Source organism: Triticum dicoccoides, chromosome 7A (assembly GCF_002162155.2).
Source record: "Triticum dicoccoides isolate Atlit2015 ecotype Zavitan chromosome 7A, WEW_v2.0, whole genome shotgun sequence".
Lineage (NCBI taxonomy): Eukaryota > Viridiplantae > Streptophyta > Magnoliopsida > Poales > Poaceae > Triticum > Triticum dicoccoides.
The window spans coordinates 143415912-143438862 of record NC_041392.1 but is presented as its reverse complement, the minus strand read 5'-3'; the positions used below and the strand labels follow the sequence as shown (position 1 = coordinate 143438862).

Here is a 22951-nt window from a genome sequence, read left to right as displayed (position 1 = left end):
GGAGATGCCCTTAGCTCAAGTGTAAGTACGTTACCCTTCCTCTTTTCATTTTGATTTTTCCCTCTCCTATCTGTAGTTTTTCCCTCGATTTTTATGTTAAAAACATTTTAATTGTCTCATTTTTTATTGACTTATCAAATAAAATTATATTTTTTTGGTAAGACAATACGTTCTTACTATATAAAATTCTAAAATAACTTATGTAGGTCTCACGGGCAGGGGTTGATAAAAACATTTACTTACACAATCACATGTAAATCAATGTATAAGAATATTTATATCCAACTGTAACACACGGGCAATTATTTAGTTGCAGAAAATTCTTCTGTAGAACCAATTGGTCAAAAGACTAGAGTTTCTGAATTCCTAAGAAAGCGTTCCCTGATTTCATATGAATTCCACATGAGCTCAAAAGTTTAGGACCTCTTCCATTTGCAGGATTTAAAAACACGAGAATAGGAAAAAGGATCGGAATGTCATATATGAGAAAATGAAGGGTTCTTTCAAAGAGGTCTGAGTAGGCGCTAAAATTCATACGTAATCTAGAGCCTGTTTGGGGCTGCTCCGCTCTTTAAAATTCAGCTCTACTTCAGAAAACACAAGCCAAACGGGGTAGCTCCATGATATGCCGCTCCACAAAAAAACTAGAATGTGGGGTACAACTCCAATTTTTTATGAAGCTCTTGAGGGAGTGCTCCAAAAAACTTAGAAGCTGAAGTTGGGGGGAAATTACTCACCACTGCCACCAGTAAGTGGATATCCCTTCGTTTCTCCCCCCTCATCCAATCAAATAGATCATTTCCACCATATTTTCCATTCTTGAAGCTGGAGCTACATGGAAGTCAAACATTCTCTTTGATAGTGCTACAACTTCTGTATGAAACTGCTCCAAAGTGGATTTGGTGGAGTGAAACTGATTTTGGTGAAGCGGAGTAGTCCCAAACAAGCCCCTAGTGCAAAGGAAACCTTAGGGGAAAATCCTATAGGATTCAGTTCTATGAATCAAACAACCAACATAGAAATACTTTCTAAGAATTATAATCCTTCAAACTTCCTATGAAAATCCTGTGAACCAAAGGAACCCTTATTTTGTTTATGAGAAGTCCAGAGAAATATGTCTGGCATTTTCTCCCGAGTTCCTTCATGTTTTTCTCACAAAACATTCAAAAGCTCAAAATTCTACACTTTTTCGATCTTGTACAAATCCATAATATGACATTCATTCTTGTATGCTTTAATATAGAACGAGAAATGCAGACGCGGCTCATATGCTCCCTAATGAACAGTAAAAATCAAATATTAGTAAAAATTCAAAAAAAATATGATTTTTTGGGTGCAAACTTTGATGAATTTTTTCAGTGCTTGCAAATTTTCATCCCGAAATAACGTTCATGGAAGTCGTGGTAAAAGAAACAAAATCGACACTCAAAAAATGCTATTTTTTAAAGCATTTTGGAGTGTGTTTTTTTGCCATGACTTTCACCTATGTTAATTTGGGATGAAAATTTGCAGGCACCGAGTCGAATTTGTTTTCATGTTTCTTCAGAATTTACTGTTCATCCTGAGCTCAAATGAGCTCGGGAGTAGAAGGGGACTTTCAGGGAAATGCTATGTTTATAGGCTCGCTATATATTTTGACAGGCGAGTTCAAGAGATGATTTTCCACACATCATATTTTTAGGGGATACATCTTTTAGGGTTTCTCCTCTTGTTAGGGTTTCTCTCCTCTCGGCGGCGGCGACCGATCGTACCATCGTAGAGACCTTAACTCCCCTCTCCTATCCCACGTCGGCGGCGATCGGTAGGGGGAAGGGATCGCTAGGGATCGTACCGCCCGCGGAACAAGACCTCGGGCAAGAGGATATGGAAGACACTGCATTGGGATCGGGCAGCGACATGACCGATCTGGAAGCAATGATGGACGAACTAGGTTTGAAGGAAGATGATCTCCAGGTCGTGGTGATCGAGGATGACGAGCTGCCAAAGGAGGCGACCAGATGGATGGCCATTGCCAGGGTTCACACGGAGAAGTTCACACGGAGAAGCCTTACAGTCAGTATTGGTTTTACAGAAACATGAGAGTCGCCTGGGACCTTGCAAAGGAAGTGAAGATCAGGCCACTTGAAGATAACCTATACACGCTGCAGTTTGGATGCTTGGGCGACTGGGAACGGGTGATGGAGGATGGACCCTGGAGCGTCAAGGGGAAAGCGGTGGTTCTAGATGAGTATGACGGCTACACGAAACCGTCTACTATCGAACTCAACAAGGTAGATATGTGGATACAGATCCATGACTTCCCTGATGGTTTCTTCCCTAAGATCAAAGCACTGTATGCAACGGTGGGGGAGTTCATCTTCGCCGAACCAAGATCTCAAGATTTTGAAGGCAACTTTGCACGTGTTCGTGTGAAGATCGATGTCACCAAGCCACTCAAAAACGCCGTCTCTCTGGTGGTGAAGAAGAAGGACACTATGCACAGGGAGATCTTCAGAGTCAAGTATGAACGGCTCCCCGATTGGTGCGCAGTTTGTGGATACATTGGCCGTCTCTTCAAAGAGTGCGGCGATGGCGTGCATGACCCAAAGGCGTTGGTTTTTAAAGACCTTAAAGCGTCATGGTTCAAGGGACCGGGGAGTGGCCCAGGTGAAGGACGAGGCTCAGCTGATGGTAACGGAGCAAGAGGTGGCCGCGGAGGAGGCCGCGGTGGGAGGAAAGGAAGAGGGCGGGGTCGTGGTTCTGATCTTGACAACCCCGCTACTAAGGAAAAAGAAGTCAAATCTGATACAGATGTTACGATGGACGACGGTGACAGGAACAGGAAGAGAGGGGCTGACGTGAATGACCAAAAGGCGTTACTGCTGCTTCCAGCGCCTGTGACTGCTTCCAATGCTACGTCAACAACAGCCACCGAAGTACCCCAGAGCCCCTCTTCAAAGCAGGAACCGAAGAGGAACAAAACCAACACGGTGACAGGCGATAAACCTGCTGGAAAGAACACAACTCTACCCAAAAACACTGATGCGCGTTTGGCGGGCCTCCAAGGGGGGTCGCGCCATGCGCAATGAGTCTTCTCTGCTGGAACTGCCGCGGGGCTGGCAAACCTAAGGCGGTTCGAGAGCTTCGTGAACTAACAAAGCAATATGCCCCCTCTGTACTTTGCATACTTGAGACTCAAATAGAGGGAACTAGAGCAGAGAATATGGTTGGTTCTTTAGGTTTTAATAAGAGCTTCGCTGTTAGTAGCTCAGGGAGAAGTGGTGGTCTAGGAGTTTTTTGGAATGAAGAAATAAAGCTTGAGATTGTTGGTTATTCGCAGTATCATATTGATGCAATCATTGATAACCTTGTAGATGTGAAAACAAGGGTAACTCTTGTCTATGGGGAAGCTCAGGTCAATGAAAGATACAAAACATGGGACATGCTTAGAGGAATCGTAGGGGCCAATGATATACCGTGGCTAGTCCTGGGTGACTTCAATGAGGTGTTACATGCACATGAACACGATGGAGTGGGAAATAGAAGCCAGGCACAGATGGATGCTTTTAGAGATGCCCTGGACACGTGCGGTTTGAGTGATATCGGGTACTTTGGCATTGATTGGACTTTTGAGAAGAAAGTGGCTGGTGGTACATATACAAGAGTGAGGTTGGATAGGGGAGTAGCCAACCCAGCATGGACAATAGCTTTTCCATCGGCTAGACTGGAGCACGGCACGGCGGCTTCAAGTGATCATGCACCCCTCTACGTGAGGTACATGCATGATTATACATGCAGACGGGCCCCACGCTCGTTTAAATATGAATTAGCATGGGAGAGGGACCCGGGGCTGCAGCCAGTGGTCCAGCACGCGTGGGCTCAGAGCGATGGAGATTCTGTCCAAAGCATAAGCGACAAACTACAATCTCTGTCTAATGATTTGAGCCAATGGGACCGCAATCATTTCGGGAATATCCAGCGTGAGATCCAGCACCTGAAGGCAGAGCTACAGGAGTTACGCGGAAACCCTAGCAGATTCGGTCCAAGTTTTACAGAAATCAAATTAGTGGAAAGACTAACTGAACTTTACCACAGGGAAGAGATCCTTCGGAGACAATGAGCCCGACTGGAGTGGCTGATGCATGGGTATAAGAACACGTACTTTTTCCATCTGAGAGCGAGCAGAAGGAGAAGAAAAAACCAAATAAAGTCGCTCCAGAGACCGGATGGACAGGTAACAGGAAATGTGAGAGAGATGGAGAATATGACCACCACCTTTTATAAAAATCTCTACACATCAGAAGGGGTACATAACATGGAAGAGGTGCTTGAGACCGTCCCTACCAAAGTGACCCCGGCCATGAACGATATGTTAAATGCACCGTACACACATCAGGAGGTAAAGTCTGCTCTGTTCCAGATGTTTCCAATCAAAGCACCAGGCCCAGATGGATACCCCGCGCATTTTTTCCAGCACCACTGGGATACATGTGGGGATGATGTGACCAAGGCGGTTCTGAGGATAGTGGAGGGCACGGAGTCGGCGGAAAGCATAAACGACACTATATTGGTACTTATACCAAAGGTTAAAAATCCAACTCTACTAACTCAGTTCCGGCCAATCAGCATGTGTAACGTGTTGTACAAGATTGCTTCGAAGGTGATTTCTAACAGGCTGAAGTTAGTTTTACCGGATATAATCTCAGAGGAGCAATCAGCATTTGTCCCAGGCAGATTGATCACAGACAACATCATTACAGCATACGAGTGCTTGCACTTCATGAAGAGAAACAAAGCAAATAAAAATCAATCATGTGCACTCAAACTTGATATGATGAAGGCCTATGACCGGGTGGAGTGGCCTTATTTAAAAGCAATAATGATTAAGCTTGGTTTCACTGATCGGTGAGTTGATATTGTTATGAGCTTGGTCACAACAGTCAAATTTTCAGCCCTTTTCAATGGTAAGAAGCTCCAACAGTTTTCTCCATCACGAGGTATCAGACAAGGGGACCCTATTTCCCCATACTTGTTCTTGGTGGCAGCAGAGGGCCTTTCGTGTCTGATAAAATCAAAAAGTGAGTCATCCAACATGCATGGACTACAGGTAGCTCCTACGGCGCCACCGGTAAGCCATCTTCCTTTTGCTGATGACAGCCTGCTGTTCTTCAAGGCTAATGGTATGGGAGCAACGGAGGTGTACCATGTCCTGGACACATACTGTCAGGCAACCGGACAGCGTATTAACTATGCCAAGTCTTCTATCTATTTTAGCAAGGGTGTTCCGGAGTCGGTCAGGGGCAAGAGATCAAAGAGAAGCTCAATGTTCCCAACGAAACACTAAATGAAAAGTACTTGGGAATGCCTTCGGACATAGGGAGTTTGAAGAATGGGGCTTTTAAATACCTCAAAGACCGACTTTGGAGCAAGGTACAGGGTTGGATTGAGCGCACCATGTCTTCTGCTGGTAAGGAAGTTCTTGTCAAATCTGTGGCTCAGGCAGTCCCGGTCTTCTCCATGTCTTGTTTCAAACTCCCAAGAGGTTTATGTGAACATCTGAATATGCTAATTCGAAAATTCTGGTGGGGGGCAAAGGATGGAAAACGGAAACCGCACTGGGTCTCTTGGAAAACAATGACACAACCAAAAGGTATGGGAGGTCTTGGTTTCAAAGATTTCAAGATTTTTAATCTTTCCATGTTGGCAAGGCAAGCATGGCGACTGCTGCAGCATCCGGAATCTCTAAGTGCGCGTGTGCTGAAAAGCGCTTATTTCCCAAATTCAGACATCTTGCAAGCAGTGCTGGGAAACCACCCTAGCCAGGTTTGGTGTGCCATTATAGAGGGAAGAGATGTACTGAAATAAGGTTTGATCAAGCGGATTGGCAACGGTGCAGATACAAATATATGGACGCAAAACTGGGTACCTAGAGAGGAGATGATGCAGCCATATGGATCCACCACACCTAACCCTCCCACTATGGTTTCTGAGCTCATAACGAGCATAACCGCATCCTGGAATAAACTTGTCCAAACAACCTTTATGCCGATGGATGCACATGTTATACTTGGAATACCCTTGTGCACACGAAATGTCGATGACTTTTGGTCTTGGCACTACGAAAAGCATGGTTCTTTTTCTGTGAAATCAGCATATAACATGCTCGTTGCTACAAGGAACCGAAGAGAGGCATGGCTTGAGGAAGTCCCAGGATCATCCAGCTCCAGGGCCGAGGAGGGGGCGTGGAAAACCTTGTGGAAAACTGCAGTTCCGGGCAAAGTACGAATGTTTTTATGGAGATTGTCGAAACACTCGCTCCCGACTAATGATGTGCGTGCTCATCGTCATATGGCCGATTCCCCACAGTGAGGCATGTGTGGAGTCCCAGACTCCTGGCGTCATCCACTCTTGGAATGCACGTCGTCTAGAAGCGTATGGGCTCTCATGGATGAGGAGATTACACATAAAATAATAGAAACATCTGAGCCCAAGGCAAAGATGTGGCTATTTACACTAATGGAGCTGCTATCTCATGAAGAGTTCGTATTGGTTGCAGTGACTCTTTGGGCTATCTGGCACTCAAGATGTAAGGCGCTCCACGAAGCTATATTCCAAAGTCCCCACGCGACTCATGGATTCATCACAAGGTTTATATCCGACCTTGGCATTGTCAACGAGAAAAATCAAAGGCGGGCGTCGACAGTCGTCACACGTGATCATGTGAATAGACGTCCAGCGAAGCCACCAACTGGACACTTCAAGATAATGTGGATGCCGGTGTGGCAGGTAGAAGTGGAGGATCAGCTGCGGCAATTTGCAGAGATGAAGATGGAAATTACATGGGGAGTTCATCCCTTGTTGTCGAAGGGGTCACGGACCCAGCCTCCCTTGAAGCGATGGCATGCCGGGAGGCATTGGCCCTGGCAGAGGATCTTGGAATCCAAAACCTGGTGGTGGCTTCGGATTGCCAACAGGTGGTATCAGACATCAACAAAAACGCTAGGGGGAGGTATGGAGCGATTGTCAGCGAGATTAACCTCAGAGCACCCCCATTGCACTGTACTTTTGTTTTTGAGAGTCGTGCTGTCAATGTTGAAGCACATCGTTTAGCAAAGTTTTCTTTCTCTAGAGGTCCAGGACGCCACGTCTGATTTGGTGTTCCTCATGATGTCAGATGTATCCCACTACATGTGGAATTTCATGAATAAAGTTTGGTTTTACCCCTAAAAAAACATCTTTTTCAGCCTTTCAGGGTAGTTTTGATACTGGGCTCAAAACACGGAGCCCATCTAACTGGCCCATCTTTCTCAAGCCTCCTCTCCACTCGCAGCGGTCACCGGAGGGCGAAGATTGCTGGGCTGGCGGCGGACCCGACGGACGGAGGCTGCGCAGGTGGAGGTGGCGGCGGACCTCGAGCTGTCCCCACCTACGGCAGTGCCAAGATTTCAAGTCCGGCGAGTCCCTCCGAATGCATTGAGTGGTACGATACGGCACAATGCCATTTTGGTCAACGTGCGAGGAGAGCTTAGGGCGATTTTAGTATAGAAACGCTCTCCAATTACCTCATCACTCCTCTATATTCTGCAAGTCATACTATTTATTGAGCTCATAAACTGTGTGCTTATGGCCAAAACTGGTATTTTCTTGATGTAGTTCACTCGAAAATTACCTCCAGGTTACCATGATTCAGTAGACTGGTGCCTCCGTGCATTGATTGGGTGGAGAGGAAATGCGCAGCTTATTTTGCTTGCATTGGTTGGTTTGGTAGGGAGGAAATGTAAGGCGATGTGCACTGTGATTTGATTGTCCTGCCACTTTCCACCATTGCTGATGTATCATCCAAGCATCCTAGCTCCTTAGGTTGAAAGAAGAATTTCTCATGTTTCTCGGTGCCCACCATTTTCTGCTCCTTAGGTTATCTTTTGTGTCCTGGAGAAACTTAAAATATACCAGACTTCACAACTTGAGCCGCAGTCTGTAACACGATTCTTAGGCGGTTATAGAGAGCATCGAATCGACATGTCCACTCTATGCTTGACAATTGAAGAATGAAGGTGCTATTGTTATCTGTATCATATCAAACTTCAGACGCGTAAATAGAAGTTAGAAAAAAATATCTATTTACTCCAGCTTAAAGAGTATACTTGCAACTTCAAAAGTACTACAAGGGTATATGTTGTGATTATGTAAAGTTTGACCATAATCAAGAAGTCACTGTTAACTATTTATCTGTGTCATATGGACTGACTGACTGCCTAGTTAGTCCTTACCAGTGGAAGCTATTTATCTGATAAGATTGGTCATGACCTGTCCATTTTTCTTTCCCAGTTCTACCAAACACGCAAGTCTAGGTGTGGTGTAGCAGTTGAAACCTATGATTAGACTTGAATTTTCATTTTTATCAGTGGCACAGGAAACGTATTGCTCTGTCCAACATATAGTGATGTAAATGCCTATGACCTTTTTCTCTTCTATAAATATGTATGCGCTCTCTTAAAGTAGTGATGAATCTGTTATACTCTTAAAGCGGTATTTTGCAAGTGGAGTAATTGGTGGTTGCAATGAAGATATGCACCATGATTTAGCATTTGCGCTTTTCGCGTTTTTGGAAAGCATATAAGCACACATCTTAGTGTTGATGTTGATGTTAGGTTGCTACCACTTTAGAACATGTTTTCGGAGTCAATTTCTTGGAAGAAAAGGGGGCAAACTTTTACCTGCTCTAAGGCAAGGGCATGTGCTGACCCTGACAGGAAGAAAAAACGCTAACAATCCTTCATAGAAGCTTATGTTTATGACAGTTAAATATTTCCTCATGTTTTTCAGCTAGCTGTTTGTGAGTTTCCTGTAATTCCTACCAGTTTTCAGTCACTGTTGGTTGACATGACAGAATTTAGTCAATCCTCTTGCTACCTGACTCAACAAACTTCTTCTGCATACTCGTGCTTTTAGTTTTATTTTTCGCACTATCTGTAATAGCATCTAGATGGCTTCAGTCATTCTAGATCACCAAACAGTACTTCAAGAAAAACATTTAGAAGCTGCATAAAGTGCAATCAGGCAACTTTTCTTTATGTTAGTTCTGCTATATATGATAGATGACCTCTGGTGTGGTAGCAGTGAGCGGTATTTTTCTTTGACGCGTGTTGTCAGTCAAGCTATATCATCGCACCATTTGTATCAAAGTTCGAAATGACCTATTTTCGAGCAACTAGGACAAAACAGTACTCCAGGAACTAAGATATAGTGGCAGAGAGAGAAAGGAAGAACAACCCAAGCAACCTTACATGTGTATTATATGTACACATACATACCATAGTAGTCAGAATAAAAACATCTCATGCTTGTAGGCTTATCTATGGACTCCTTTCTGAGTCTACAAGTGCATGAAAAAGAAATCTAAAGAAACTATGTAAAAAAGTGGTAAAATGATAAGCCTAAATTCCAAAAATGCAAGCCACAGGCTAGTATGCAATTCAAGCTAGGGAATTCAGGTTACATCATGCAAACTCGCTCAGCAGCTCTTCATCAAGTAGGATTTCTGACCAACTGGGAAACAGACTACTAACGCCGTCGCAGTTTGAGGTGCTGATGGTATTGCAGATGTTGGAAGCCGCCATGTCAGTGAGAGGTGGAAGGGAGTTTTCAGAGAGAAACTGCCTTTTCTTGCTGTTATTCTCTTCCTCACTGCGGTGCTGCCCACTGGTTTCAACATGGTTATCTGAACCCGGGTTGATGTTGCCAATTGTGTGATCAAAGGTAATGCTAGGCATTTGGTTCTGAGCCACCTGCCCTGCTAAGTCTATGCCACCATTACCCTCAAGTACACTTGGAGAAAGCATCTGCGGAGGGCTCAAGAAGTTGATCTGCTCCAGGTCCATGGTGAGACTGTTGAGGCTGCTGCTGGTAGTGGGGCTGGCAGCAATGGAGGCTGCAGAGTGAAGCAGTGACTGCACGTACTGGAGGTTGGCAGCCTGTGCTGTCTGAGCTTGCAGCCCGGCGGTGTGGTCATCCCATGGTTGCTGATTGATGAACTGCCGAAGGTTGGCGAGTGCAATGAGCTGCGGGAGAGCAGCAAAGAAGTCTGTTCTCGGACGGTGGGTCATCGGATCGATGCCCATCTTGATGAGCTTCTTCCTGAGGTGGGTGTTCCAGAAGTTCTTGATCTCGTTGTCTGTCCGTCCAGGGAGATGCTTCGCAATAGCCGACCACCTGGTACGGTTACATACATATTAGCTAAAACTTTTCATGTGAGATTTATGCAGTGGAATGTAGGTGCAGTTAGTACTTGTTGCCAAGGACGGTATGCAGCTGGAGGATGGTTTGCTCTTCCTCCTGGGAGAACTTCCCTCTCTTGATGTCTGGCTTCAGGTAGTTGGTCCATCTTAGCCTGCAGCTCTTACCACACCTGTTCAGGCCTGCAAGAAAATATGGTTCTCAGTGAAGGAAATGTGCATGAGGCAGAGAAAGAGAGAGAGAGTGATGTATCATGTATGAGTACCAGCAAGTTGAGGTAGGGATCTCCAGCTTCCATGGCCATGCTTCTGGATGTAGCTCATGAGCTTCTCGTCTTCTTCAGTAGTCCAGGGGCCCTTCTTGAGGCCATTCTCATCACTAGAAGGTGGCCTCCCCATTGATGGATACTAGGATAGGTCAATGCCGGCAGGATGGGGGAGACGAGACGATATGCCTCCCCTTCACACCTTAGTGTTCCTGTCTTTGGGATTGCTGGTCGCCTGAACATACCTTCCTATATATAATGGCTTGCTGATCCATGTTTCCTAGAAGAACAACACCATGCTAGACATAATCATTCAAGTGGAAAAGACTGATATGCCCTTAGCATTTGCGTTCACTTTATGGTAGATAGCTTGTTGTTGCTGCATGCAATTGCATGTGCATGGTCTTGGGCTGGGGTCTTGTCTGTGTCCATACCATAAAATATGTGTGGCACTTAGTTCTGTTGACTTGAGTATGCTGGCCATTTGGGCAATCACTATGACCACAATGTGATGGCGACACAAATCTCACCTGCTTCTTTCCTCCTACCTTTGTCCTCTGCTACTAGTTGTTTTATGTGTGTAGCCTTGCGCTTGGTTCTGTTAGATGTAGATGTTTAACAATAGTTTCATGAGATTGTTTGCTTTTGAACAATCATGATATTGAATGACGAAAAAGGGTTTCCCTTTAATAACTGATGGTCCATATTTTTTTCCTTTCCATCTGAAGCCTGTATGGTTTTATGGAACAGAAGGTAACCGGGTGATAGAGCTTAATTTCAGTATCCTTTGACTTGAAAAATTGCATTTGTTGGGCTTCTATGCATACTCTATGTTTCCTTACTGAAAATTGCACAGGATAGGGAACATGGAAAGGCAAATGAAACTCTGAATGAAGCAAGTGAAGGATCTGTGTTCAAAGGCACGGAATATAACAGGTAGCCAAGAAATTTCGTGGCTGCTAGCTACTAGCCTGGCGTAGTGGCGTATAATGCATTCAGATTATTCAGTGAAGCTACATCAGAGTGCCAGCAGGATACAGGATTGGACAAACAGCTGAACAATGTTTGCTGGACAACGCCAAGTTCTGAAACATGGTGAAGCCCAGATCATGTCACTTGTTCGCTCTGAGTTCCAACAATTGCACGGAGATAAAAATAATCACATCACTCTTCAACTTGAATTTAAACAAATGGAGCCTAAATTCCTGATCCATGGGCTCCACGAAACAACATGAGAGCACTGGGAAAACACTCAATGTGAGAATTCACTTTCTTGTCTCTTCTTGATTAGTCGTAACTACCCACTCCAGGTATTGTTTTTGTCTGGTTTCATGCGGTATCCGTCATTCCACGTGCTTTACCAGGTGTGGGTTCAGATTTTATATTTCTGAAATCCATCCATGCACGCAACGTGAGAAGAAAGCAGCCATGAAGCTTTCGTCACCTTGTCTGTCTTCCTCCTGTCCTGTTATTTGGGTCCATAAACAAATGCAGAATCAGGTATGTACACCACTGGACAGAAGCATAATGGCCTGAGATATATAGGCCAATGGAAATGTACAAATGCTTTCTGCTCATATGTTTATGTTGTTTTCTGATGTCCCTTGACTGCTGGACTTGTATCATCTAGTACATTATTGGTTAATTTGTCTAACTAGATTGTTATTTCACTTATTTGTCTAGAGTATTCTGGACCCCTCTAAAACTTTTGCAGATTATAAAAAGATTAAACAGAAACTGTGCCTGGTAACTATATACTTGATTAGGGGTTTAGGACTGGTCTGATCATATCAAATGGTTCATATTGGAGATAAATTTGAATGCTTCATTTAAAGTAGTCTGGGTTGCTAATTCCAATTTGGTCTCTGTCTTTACTTGCAGAGTTAGATCATTATATTCTCTGTTTTCAGTTTCAATGATTTTTTAAATAGCGAATTGCACTGTCCCAGTCAAAGTTGGTTGAGCCTATCGTCCTCGATGATCTCATTAGTCATTACATCTAACAGTCCTATGTTCTTTAACTAAGGCACTCCTTGGTTAGGCTTCTTCATGCCGTGTCATGTACTCATGTCAAACCGAATGCACTATGCACATATACACATATATCCTTTTAGTTAAGGAGTGACTATGGTGTTATTTTGTGAGTGACTATGGTGTTATTTTGTTTATTTACTTGATGAACACTTGCAAAAAAGTTAGCCATTTTTTGTATTGTTCTGTTTGCACCATCCCCACCCCATCTTTTACTGTGGTAAATTAGAGAACCACATTGTTATTTTTTCCTTGTCAGAAATATCATTGTGAATCAGCATGTAGAACAGTCAAACCCGCAAAGGCCATTGTGTTTATCATCTCAATGCACATTAGAAGGGAAGTTTTACTCTTCTTAAAAGCTTGTAGCATAGAAAATAAATACTCTACATGTATATGTCATGAGTTAGCACTCTCAACGGGTTGAAACTCTCACCAACTAGCTTTTTCTTGTAGGTTCCAGCGGGTTGTAAATGTAATGCATAATCACCCCAGATCTTTGCTGATGTCTTGTAGTTGGCCATTTTTTTGTATAGCTCTGTTTGCACCCTATCCCCATCTATTGTTGGGGTAAATTAGAGGACCACATTGTTATTTTTTTCCTTATAATTCTGAAATGTCAATGTGAATCAGCATGTGGAATAGTCAAAGCCACAAAGGCAATTGTGTTTATCATCTCAATGCACATTGGAAGGGAAGTTTTACTCTTCTTAAAAGCATGCAGTATAGTAGATAAATATTCTACATGTATATGTCATGAGTTAGCGCTCCAACGGGTTGAAACTCTCACCAACTACTTTTTTCATGTAGGTTCCATTTGCAATACATAATCTGCCAAGATCTTTGCTGATGTCTTCCCTGACGAATAAAAAAATCAAGTGCAAAGCACTGATGAATGGTTTGCACTACTCTACTGAAGAAGGCTATTCTGATTTGTAAGGCGTTGTTGTCCTATTACAGGGACCTTCCACCCCGAGGAACAGGTGACCTACTGATGAGTTTGCGTACCAGTGCCAGGATCTTATCCATTTCCAAATTTGCCATGCATGGCTGCAAATGATTGTACAGGAACAAATAATTGGTTTAGATGATTGAATACAGGAATATATGGTAAGTACATTCTAGGTTTATATTTTAACACCATTATGATTGGTATCATTTGACTAAATTGTTCTGGGTACGTCTTCCACTGTATCATTAGACGGTCAAACATCCACGCATTCACATGTGGTTCATCACAAGTGCATGAATGTGTTGTAATTCAGCCATAGCCTATGGTCAGAAGCCTAGGGTTTGCAAGTATAGGTTGTGGAAGAGAATACCTGTACCTGATATTCAAGTTCAACTCAAGATGATGGCATCAATGACACCAGCCTTTGACATGTGTGCAGGAAAACAAAAGTTGGCTGCAGGCGAGTGGGCACTAGTATCATCCTGGAAGCTGGAGTTATCCAGTTAGTTTAGGTATCTGCTTCCAATGAGAAACATCGTCGTCCTTCATCGATGACGGATTTTGCCGCTCTGGACACTCCAGATGCAGCAGCCCCCATCAACTAACCGCCTTTGTTAAATCTTGTAGTGTTTGTGAACTGTTGTAGTGTCGTCGCTCCTGTGTATTTAGGTATGCAATACTATGCTATGGCGAATATGACCACTACAATCTCCATTCACAAGTGCCCATTGTTCTTTATTACACATCTACAAATGACCTATGTTTTTTTTCCTTTTTTATATGGAAATTCTTTATTGTGTATATTAGTGAACAAAGTATCATTTGTTTTTTTACTATGCATAATAAATTGACAAATGTTTTTCTGGCATGAAATGGAAGTGATTATTGATGTACTCCCTCCGTTCCAAAATACATGACATATTACATTTTGTTTGGACAAACCTTTGACCAACGGATACACTTACTTTTTAGTATGAACCTAGTGATCGTCAATTTTATATCACATACAATGTAATATTGATACTTGTTAGTCAGAGGTTTGCCCTACCGACAGAAGAGTATTATATAGCCAATTAAATCCAAAATATTCTCTGAAGACTAGAATCAGCAGCAGCCAGCAGGTCTAACTTCACTCCCTGATCTCTATTGACAATTTGCGAAAAGGCAGGTTGGTTGAGTATGAACCTAACTGCATTACACCCAACTTCGCCAGAAGAAAAAGTTATCCACAATTTTTATTTTGCAATTTCCCGATTATGTATTGACTATGAACCTGTATTTTGCTGCAAGAAAGAGAACCAGTTATCCCAAGATCTTCATGTGTCTACTACTACCTCTGTAAGAAACTTCTCATAGCAAGTACATCTTATCCTGACAGGCAAAACCAAATTAGCACATCCGCGTTCATGTTTTAACAGTGTCATAGTCAAAGATACAGAGTAGTTAGCCCGTCATATATTTCATCACATTAGTGGTTTGACTAACAGACATGAAGGGAGAGTCCAAAGACAATAATAAGGCCCTCTCCAAGTCACTCCCTAGGTTCCGAATTACTTGTCGCAGGTATGGATGTATCTAGATGTATTTTAGTTCTAGATACATCCATTTCTGCAACGAGTAATTTGGAACGGAGGGAGTACGTTTGATTGTCACTCTCAAAACTAAGGTTCCATGTGCCATGAACCTCGGTTGAGTACCTCAAGTGGCTCAGGGTCAAACTAAAAGTGGCGAACAGTTCAATTGGCAGCACACGTTCCTTTTGGGTACAGGAGTATGAGACTGCCAGGCTTATTTTCTTCTTCATCCTCTGTTTGCAGGACTTTGGTCAAATCCTTGCTAGGTTTGCATGATATTATAACAAATGTTACGAACCACGACCTGCTCGACACAGAAATAGTGGGCAGTGATCATTCATGATAGATGTTGAAGGACATCTCAATAATGGAACATCAACACCTACTTCTCTAACCAAGATCAATGATGAGATTTTGGCTCATGGACGCATTTGAAAGTTAGGTTCAGGTAAAACATTTGTTAAATAGCCACCTCAGATTTGGCAAGCATCAATGTGTGACCAGGCCCTATAAAATTACTATCACCTTCCTCAGCCGTCAGATCAAGATTGAAGAATATCTCCCTCTTATGTAGTAGTATTATCTCCCTTGGTGCTATAGCACAATTCTGAACCTACGGTGCAAACTGGCAGCCAGAGAGGGATTGTGCCCACTCCAACTCACAACACCATATTACTTGAGAACCATAAAGTTAATGTCAAACACAGCCACGAGCTAAACATGCATATATGATCATAGAAACGGAAGAAATCCATCAAATTACACATGCTTGCATAGTAGATTAAATTGGACATCATAAGTTGGATGGGAATAAGGGTGGGGCATCACAGGCAAAATTTACAAGCGTCGTCAGTTCCCATAGATAAGTCCAAACATAACTACTGGGAGAATCCATGAAGTTCATATTTTGAACATTGTCTGTCACCCGAAAGGCTGAAGACGGTTCACGATCTCCATTTGCAAACTCGGTGTCCAACTCCGTCAGGTAGACCTAATTGACCAAAAGACCTGAAATTTTTGGTAAAAAGGAAACAAGGTTGGTTAGACAATAGTAAAAGAAATGTATGATAGAAAATTGTGTGGGGAAGTAGATGATGAAATAGGAGTTCTGGTGGTCATTGACAAATGGCAAGCAAGGGCACTATACATGTATATAAAGTTTTTCTTCGGGCAACCAGCGGGAGCGCTGCGTTTTCATTAAGATATAAGAGAGAAGAGAGAACAAAGTATGTAGGAGTCATTTTCATTAAGATAGAAGAGAGAAGAGAGAACAAAGTATGTAGAAGTCAGCGGGTCTTTAAGGGTAACACACCAAAACCCCAAATGAAAACAAAAGGCGCACGACATGCACGCCGAAAGCCCTGGCCATGCATGCCGAGTGTGACCTTGCACTGCTTTATATCCTTGAAAGCTAGATTCACCAGGTCGACTACATAGGTAATGTCTTCCCTCAGATATGACACATTCATGATATCAAGATTCGGAATGTAGAAATGATTTAGTTGAACATATGTGGTTTTGGCATTCTTTTAAACTGCTAATACAGCAAGGTGAGTACTGTTTCTGAGACCATCCAAGAGTGTGCCTTTCTCTAAGAACTGTGAAAATCAATTTTGCTCCACAGAACTACAGATATGCAAAAATGGAGTATGCAATACAAATGCCTATTTATTGGGGAGGGCAAGACAAGCATAATTTTGCATAGAGCACCTACGGCATGCTACTTCCACCACCCAAACAATCCAAGAGCAATTCATAAATGCCTAGCATGTAATCAACTAGTAAAATCAAAATTTTGGGCAGCTGTTTTTGTTCCTGTTTACAACAAACAGAGTCAAGGCAAACTAAATCATAATAAAACAAGTTCCGCAATTATTTCAGCCATGTGAACTACCACACAATCATAAAAAGTTCAATATATATACCATAAATGCCTTGCATGTAAGCAACTAGTTTGGCAGAAATCAAAGTTTTGGCCAGCTGTTTTTTATGTTCACAACAAAGAGAGAATTCCTTATTTGACCCATTTTTAAAGTTTGGTTCCCTTTTTGGCCCAGAATTTTGTTTTCTACCCTTTTTGACACCCAAACTTCATTTTAATCCCTACGTGACACTTCTGTCAATTTTGGCTATTAGCGGTGTTAAGTCTGACCTAAAAAGACTGTTTTACCCCTAATGTAGTATGTGAACATATTATTTAAATGCAACACAAAGGTAATGTGAAATATTTTGTCCTATTTGAATAAGTAAAGAAAACGAAATTATTTATATGACTAATAATAATAATAATATTAATACAAAAAATGGAACAGTAGCGAACCCATTTAGCCTCTACTGTAGCATATAAATTTGTACACATTAATCTAGCGTATGACAAGTTAATGGGTCATGTCGCATAGATGTGTTCATGCCACAAGTGCTGCACACGCACAGGCCATTGCGATACAGATCGATCGGCTCTGAGCTGCAATATGTGGCAGGTTGTGTTGGCCCCATACAGACTATGCGAGTACTTCGGCGACGGCAGCGCGCGAGGATGACGATGACGGACGAAGCAACAAACTTCCGACCGAGACTAGCAAAGCTAGCTACGTACGCCACACACGTACGTACACCGGCCGTAGACAGAAGCATCTCACGCATGTATAAAACAGCAGACTAATCGATCGTTGCTTGATCGATCCGGCTAGCTGCACACACAAGAAACGCACGCAATAGCTAGCTGGTTTGATACCCTCTTTGTGTCAATTTGAAATTGCTTTTACCACATTTGCCGCGTGGTGTTGGTTTGATACCCTCAAAAAATAAAACTAAAAGTTAGCTGGTTTGATGGCCGCACGAACGTACACATGTACACATGTATCTAACCGGACATGACACAGGTGCACTTCGTCATATTTTTTGTTTGTTCACGCCCCTCCTCTACCCTTTTGTAATGACATACTATTACCAGGGGCAAAATTGTCTTTACACGTGTCAGTTAACATCTCTGGATGGAAAAAAGGATGAAAGTGTCACATAAGGCACAAAATAAAGTTTGAGTGTCAAATAGGGAATAAAACGGTTTTCTGGGCCAAAAAGGGAACTAAATTTTAAGAGTGGGCCAAATAAGGAATTCTGTCCACAACAAACTGCGATGCAGTTAACATTGTTCAGGCAGACTAAATCATAATACTACCTCTCTCTCAGTTTAGAGGGCGTGCGCGTAGCCCTAGGTCATCAATTTGACCAACCTAATACAAGTCATATATTACAAAAAATATACTAATATAAAATTCAGATGTTCTATTTTCAAATGATATAATTTTTGTGTTATATAGTTTATATTAGGGTGATAAAATTGCAAGCTAGGTATACGCGTAGGACTTGTAAACTGAAACGGAGGTAGTAAAACAAGTTTCATAATTATTTCAGCCATGTGAACTACCAACAGAAAAAAGATGCATTTAAACAACTAGTTTAGCGGAAATCGAAAAATTGGCCAGCTGTTATTTTTTCATGTTCACAACTAACTGCGATGCAGGAAACAGAGTTAAGACAGACTAAATCATAATAAAACAAGTTTCACAATTATTTCATCCATGTGAACTACCAACAGAACAAGATGCCTAGAAATGAACTTTTAAAATACTCAGTTCAAATATTCAACCAATGCTGGCACAATAATATGAACAATTTACCTGCTCTAAGTGCATTTTTGAATTTCAGTATCTCGCACCCTCATAAGTCATCGTTCATAGTAGGAACTTTGTCTGATAACGTAGACCTGCATCATTTACATAACAAAGCCAGCATTGTTAGCAGTGACACACATGATTTCTCAGCTGACAATCTTTCCAAAAATTATTTCCAATAGAGGCAGTAAGCATTCTAGGATCTGCTTTTAAAATGAAGGAATGTTGCAGGGATGTTGAATAGTAATGTTTCCAGCAATAAACAGGTCCAATTTGTCATCCTGCAGCTCAACTCGACGGTTTAATTCTACAACATACGGAACCACAGAAGCCCAATGCATAATGTCTACAGTTATTACATGATCATGACGAGAATTTCTCATGAATTAACTTGACCAACTTAATATTATTACTTGGGTGTACAAATATTGTGGAACATTCATGATAATGGCAGCAGCACCAAACATGAAAGCTTCAAGATTTTCTAGAATTGTAAGATGCAACTGGAACGCGATTCTGCAGAAATTGTATGAAATGCACATCCATTCTCACCAGATACAGCATTCCATAGATAGATATTTAGAATCTCACCTTGAACATCGTCCGGTTGATCAGCTCGAACACCAGACAATCCCCATCAACCAGGTTGTGCTGGATGGCGAACCCTCTCCATCCAGCACTGAGGCCGTTCTTAAGCGCAAGGTAGAGCGATTCGGACTCGACGCCCTGCTCATCCTTCAAAGTGAGCTTCTCGTCACGCTTCGGGAGATGCTTCCGGCAGAAGGGCAACGGGAGGCCCTGCCAGTAATCCAAATGAACAACCCCAGAATCATCAACAGATCATCGGTTTCGATCAGCAAGTGAACTGAATACAACGGTGGGGGCATTTTGCTTACCAGCCAGAACCCTCCGGTGACATGTGACTGCGTCATGGGCTTGACAAAACTGGGGTAGCGTGACCCTAGCTTGGCCTGCAGCTCTTCGGCCATGGTGGTGGCATACTCTCTGGCCTTGTCTGTAGCGTACACTCGATTAATCAAGTCGCTCCTTGTGCTGGTCGTCGTCCTGCGCCCCCTGCTCGAAGGCAACCAAGAAATGGAGATTACTAAATATGCAACGAATTTGTCACTGGAGAGGAAGAATCGGGCGAGACATCACCTCCTGATCTTCTTCTCGAGGACATGAAAGACATCCTACACACATCACATAAAAGATGCATTTTTCGGTTAGCAATCGAATCAAGGCAAAGAAAAAAGAGGAAAAAGGAAACTCAGCAGCCTCACCTCGAATCGGTAGTTGGGCTGCTCAGGGAGGCTGGCGACGCGGCCGGACCGCCGGATCGGGGCGTCCTCGCCGGCCTCCCGCGGCACCCGCTTCCGCTTCAGGGACTTGGCCTGCGACACCGACCAAGAACCACCAGGCGATTCAAACAACGAGAAGGCGAGTCGAAGCGGAGGGGGGAGGCGAGGGCGGCGGATCTGACCGGCGAGGGCTTGGGGGTGGCGGCCTCCCTGACGGCGGCGGAGAGGTGGCGCAGCTTGAGCTCCTCCAGCTTCCGCTGGTTCTCCTCCACCTGCCTCCGGCGCTGCTCCTCGTACGCGATCGCTCCGGCCATCTCCTCCCTCCTCCTCGATTTCCTCTGCCTCTCTCTCGCGGTTTGAACTGGTGGGGGAGGCGAAGGCGGCAGAATGGATGGGATTGGGAGGAGGCGAGAGGGGAAAGCTGCGGCGGCCTATAAATTAGACTTGTGGGCGCCAGCGGAGGGTTCTAGCAAGGACCGGTCTATGGACCGTTTGACGAAGGGTCCGGTCTCTGGTGTGTTCGCTGGGTGTGGACGGGCGCATGGGCTGGGTCCTGGGATGGCGGGGGTGCCAGGCCAAGAGCCGCGAGATTCGAAAGTTCAAACGTTCGAAATCTCTCTCGCGAGGGCTTGGGGGGCAGGCAGCTCGCCCCGTGATTTTCTGCGGGGGCCACAGGTCAGTGTGACGCGCATGGTGGGTGGTAAGTCTTGTGCGCTTTTACTGGTGTGATCACGATTTATTTACGGCCAACACGCGTGATATTGGTGGGATTTTTTTTTTGTTAACTTTGATATTGGTGGGGTAATTCGACAAAGAAATCGCGTAGGAAGAAGCATGTCCATGGGAGCATATCTAACAGACGCCTAAAAAGAGCTCCGCGCACTAAAATTTTGTTTTTTTGGCGCCGCACAGCTCCAGCATATGCTGTAGCGCTAAAAGTTTTTGGGCACGCGCTGAAAAACGCTATCGCGCGCAGCATATCTTGGGCTCCGGATTGCGCGCACTTCACAATTTGCACTGTGTGCTTTTTGTGCGCGCGTTTTTGGGCGTCTGCAAAAACGATGTTGGTCCCGGCGCACTAAAAGTGCTGAAGTGGCGCGCTATAACTTTTATTGGGCGCCAAATTTTTGTGCGGCCGTTGGAGATGCTCTGAAAGAACATGTATTGCTAACATATTTTATCAAAAAAAATGAACATATGTTCTCCTTTTTTTCTTACGGGAAACATATGTTCTCCTTTAGAAAATGTTGGGAAAAATTATATGGTATAGCTTGATTGTCTACATTTGAATTTTCATCGTGATTTTTCTGTCTAATATTTAGCCAATGGTTACAAAATCATTGTATATTGAGAGTGCTTCTGAATATGAGTGAATAGTGTCTATTATGGTCTAATGTAAAATACTCCCTCCGTTCACTATTCTTGTAATATCAAAATACGAATTCGGTGGTATAATTTTTGCCCCCCGCCGCAGTCGGTCTCGCTGGTTAAATTTATGGTCAAACTTAGATCTCGAGAAGCGCGGACGCTCTACATTATGGAATGCAGGGAGTATTAGACTATTTGTAGGTCAAATTATGAATTTGGACAGTCAAACTAGTGTTGGCAGTCCCTGCAAAAAAAAGTGTTGGTAGTACTTTCTGAATTACTTTAATTGGTATCACAAAAAGGCAAATTTACCGGGTGCTACTGAAATAGTTTTGGAATGGTGCTCCTCTTGAAAATATTAGCACATTTTCATTTAGACTAATCCACGAGTAGACACTAAACATGGCAATGGCAATATGCAACTTATACTGATATCTAAACATGTGAGCATGTACAATACATAGAATGAAAACATTTATGAACATAGCATCTATGGCTAGCACATGAGCGAGTAAATGGGGATGAACAGGTCATACCCTTCGTTTGGCCAGGCCAACGCGGCAGCGACAATAGCAGCCTCGGCGGTGTCTGTGGCCTTATTCTTGGCGGTAGCGTCGTCGGCCATGGGTTCGATGCAGGGGAAGTAGTGGAAGCAGATGAGGACGGAGACAAGGACAGATCGGGAGTAGTCGTGTCAAGACGCTCCCAAAAAACCTTATTGTTGTTTTTCCGGGCAGGATGTCGAATGACAGAGTTCTGGAGGCACCTGCTCTCCCGACCAACCGTGCACGCGGTCGTCGGGATGGGATCGCCGGAAGCAGCACAGAGAAAGGAACAATAGATGACGACTACGGTTGTGTAGGAGGGAGTGAGTGAGTTAGGGTTCACTCCACATGCCATCGCCTCCTTATATAGGTTGTCGGGTAGATGGGCCTAGGCTTAGGCCCACGACCAAGTCCGCGAACAGCCCACGGTCCAACGTCTCACACAGTGACGTTTCCGTTGACGTCTTGTTAATTAATTCATAATTAATTAATCATTCTTGACCGGCCGCCCCTCGCGCGCATCTCCTTATAAAGGGATCTCACCCTTACTACTAAAGCGGTAAGGTACTAAATTTTCCACCATTTGCCATGCATCTAAATAAGCCTTAGAGATTAATCAGGGATTATTGTCTTATATGAATCAAAACCTATCTATAATCTAACAGCTACTATTGGTGCTACTGAAATAGTTTGGGAATACTTTTGTGATAATAGCCCCAAAATGCCAGGCCTAAGAGCATCTCCAACAGTTGCGCCAAACTAGCGCCGCGCCGCAAAATTGCCCATTTTAGCACGCGCGCAACCGGTATAGTGGCTCTAGCGGGCGCGAAAAAACCCCGCGCGCGGCATATCTAGTTAAGCGCGCGGGCCGAAACTGCATCGCGCGCCGCTTATTTTCTGCGCCCACTCCCGCGCGCTGTACTCTCGCGCGCTCGCTCGCAACTCACCCCCCCCCCCTGTCCAGCCGCGGCGCCGCCGCCGCCCGCGCCATCCGACGACCGTTCCGGCGCTTCCCCGGCCTATCCC

At 43.8% G+C, this 22951-nt stretch overlaps 2 protein-coding genes across 2 annotated transcripts; both read right to left on the bottom strand.

The window, feature by feature from the left end:
• Nucleotides 1-9246: 9246 nt before the first annotated feature.
• LOC119327719 (transcription factor MYB93-like) lies at nucleotides 9247-10697 on the bottom strand. The gene is made up of 3 exons (XM_037600822.1): nucleotides 10481-10697; nucleotides 10268-10397; nucleotides 9247-10191 (listed from the first exon to the last, which is right to left on the bottom strand). Exons 1-3 carry the CDS (start codon nucleotides 10611-10613, stop codon nucleotides 9480-9482), a joined length of 975 nt encoding a protein of 324 aa, XP_037456719.1. The 5' UTR covers nucleotides 10614-10697; the 3' UTR covers nucleotides 9247-9479.
• A 5052-nt stretch (nucleotides 10698-15749) lies between these two features.
• Nucleotides 15750-20410, bottom strand: LOC119334331 (B3 domain-containing protein Os06g0194400-like). The gene is made up of 7 exons (XM_037606917.1): nucleotides 20195-20410; nucleotides 19995-20105; nucleotides 19870-19904; nucleotides 19608-19785; nucleotides 19303-19509; nucleotides 18718-18803; nucleotides 15750-16045 (listed from the first exon to the last, which is right to left on the bottom strand). The coding sequence occupies exons 1-6, from the start codon at nucleotides 20324-20326 to the stop codon at nucleotides 18765-18767; spliced, it is 702 nt and encodes a 233-aa protein (XP_037462814.1). The 5' UTR covers nucleotides 20327-20410; the 3' UTR covers nucleotides 15750-16045; nucleotides 18718-18764.
• Between the last annotated feature and the right edge of the window lie 2541 nt (nucleotides 20411-22951).

What these genes read in the sequence shown, in the direction of transcription:
- LOC119327719 (XM_037600822.1), bottom strand. Translation starts at nt 10,613, where the DNA reads ATGGGGAGGCCACCTTCTAGTGATGAGAATGGCCTCAAGAAGGGCCCC. An exon ending in ATCCCTACCTCAACTTGCTG is followed by an intron (nt 10,398 to 10,480) that starts GTACTCATACAT and finishes ATTTTCTTGCAG; the next exon opens with GCCTGAACAGGTGTGGTAAG. An exon ending in CATACCGTCCTTGGCAACAA is followed by an intron (nt 10,192 to 10,267) that starts GTACTAACTGCA and finishes TAACCGTACCAG; the next exon opens with GTGGTCGGCTATTGCGAAGC.
- LOC119334331 (XM_037606917.1), bottom strand. Translation starts at nt 20,326, where the DNA reads ATGGCCGGAGCGATCGCGTACGAGGAGCAGCGCCGGAGGCAGGTGGAG. An exon ending in CCACCCCCAAGCCCTCGCCG is followed by an intron (nt 20,106 to 20,194) that starts GTCAGATCCGCC and finishes TCGGTGTCGCAG; the next exon opens with GCCAAGTCCCTGAAGCGGAA. An exon ending in TCACCGGAGGGTTCTGGCTG is followed by an intron (nt 19,510 to 19,607) that starts GTAAGCAAAATG and finishes GATTACTGGCAG; the next exon opens with GGCCTCCCGTTGCCCTTCTG.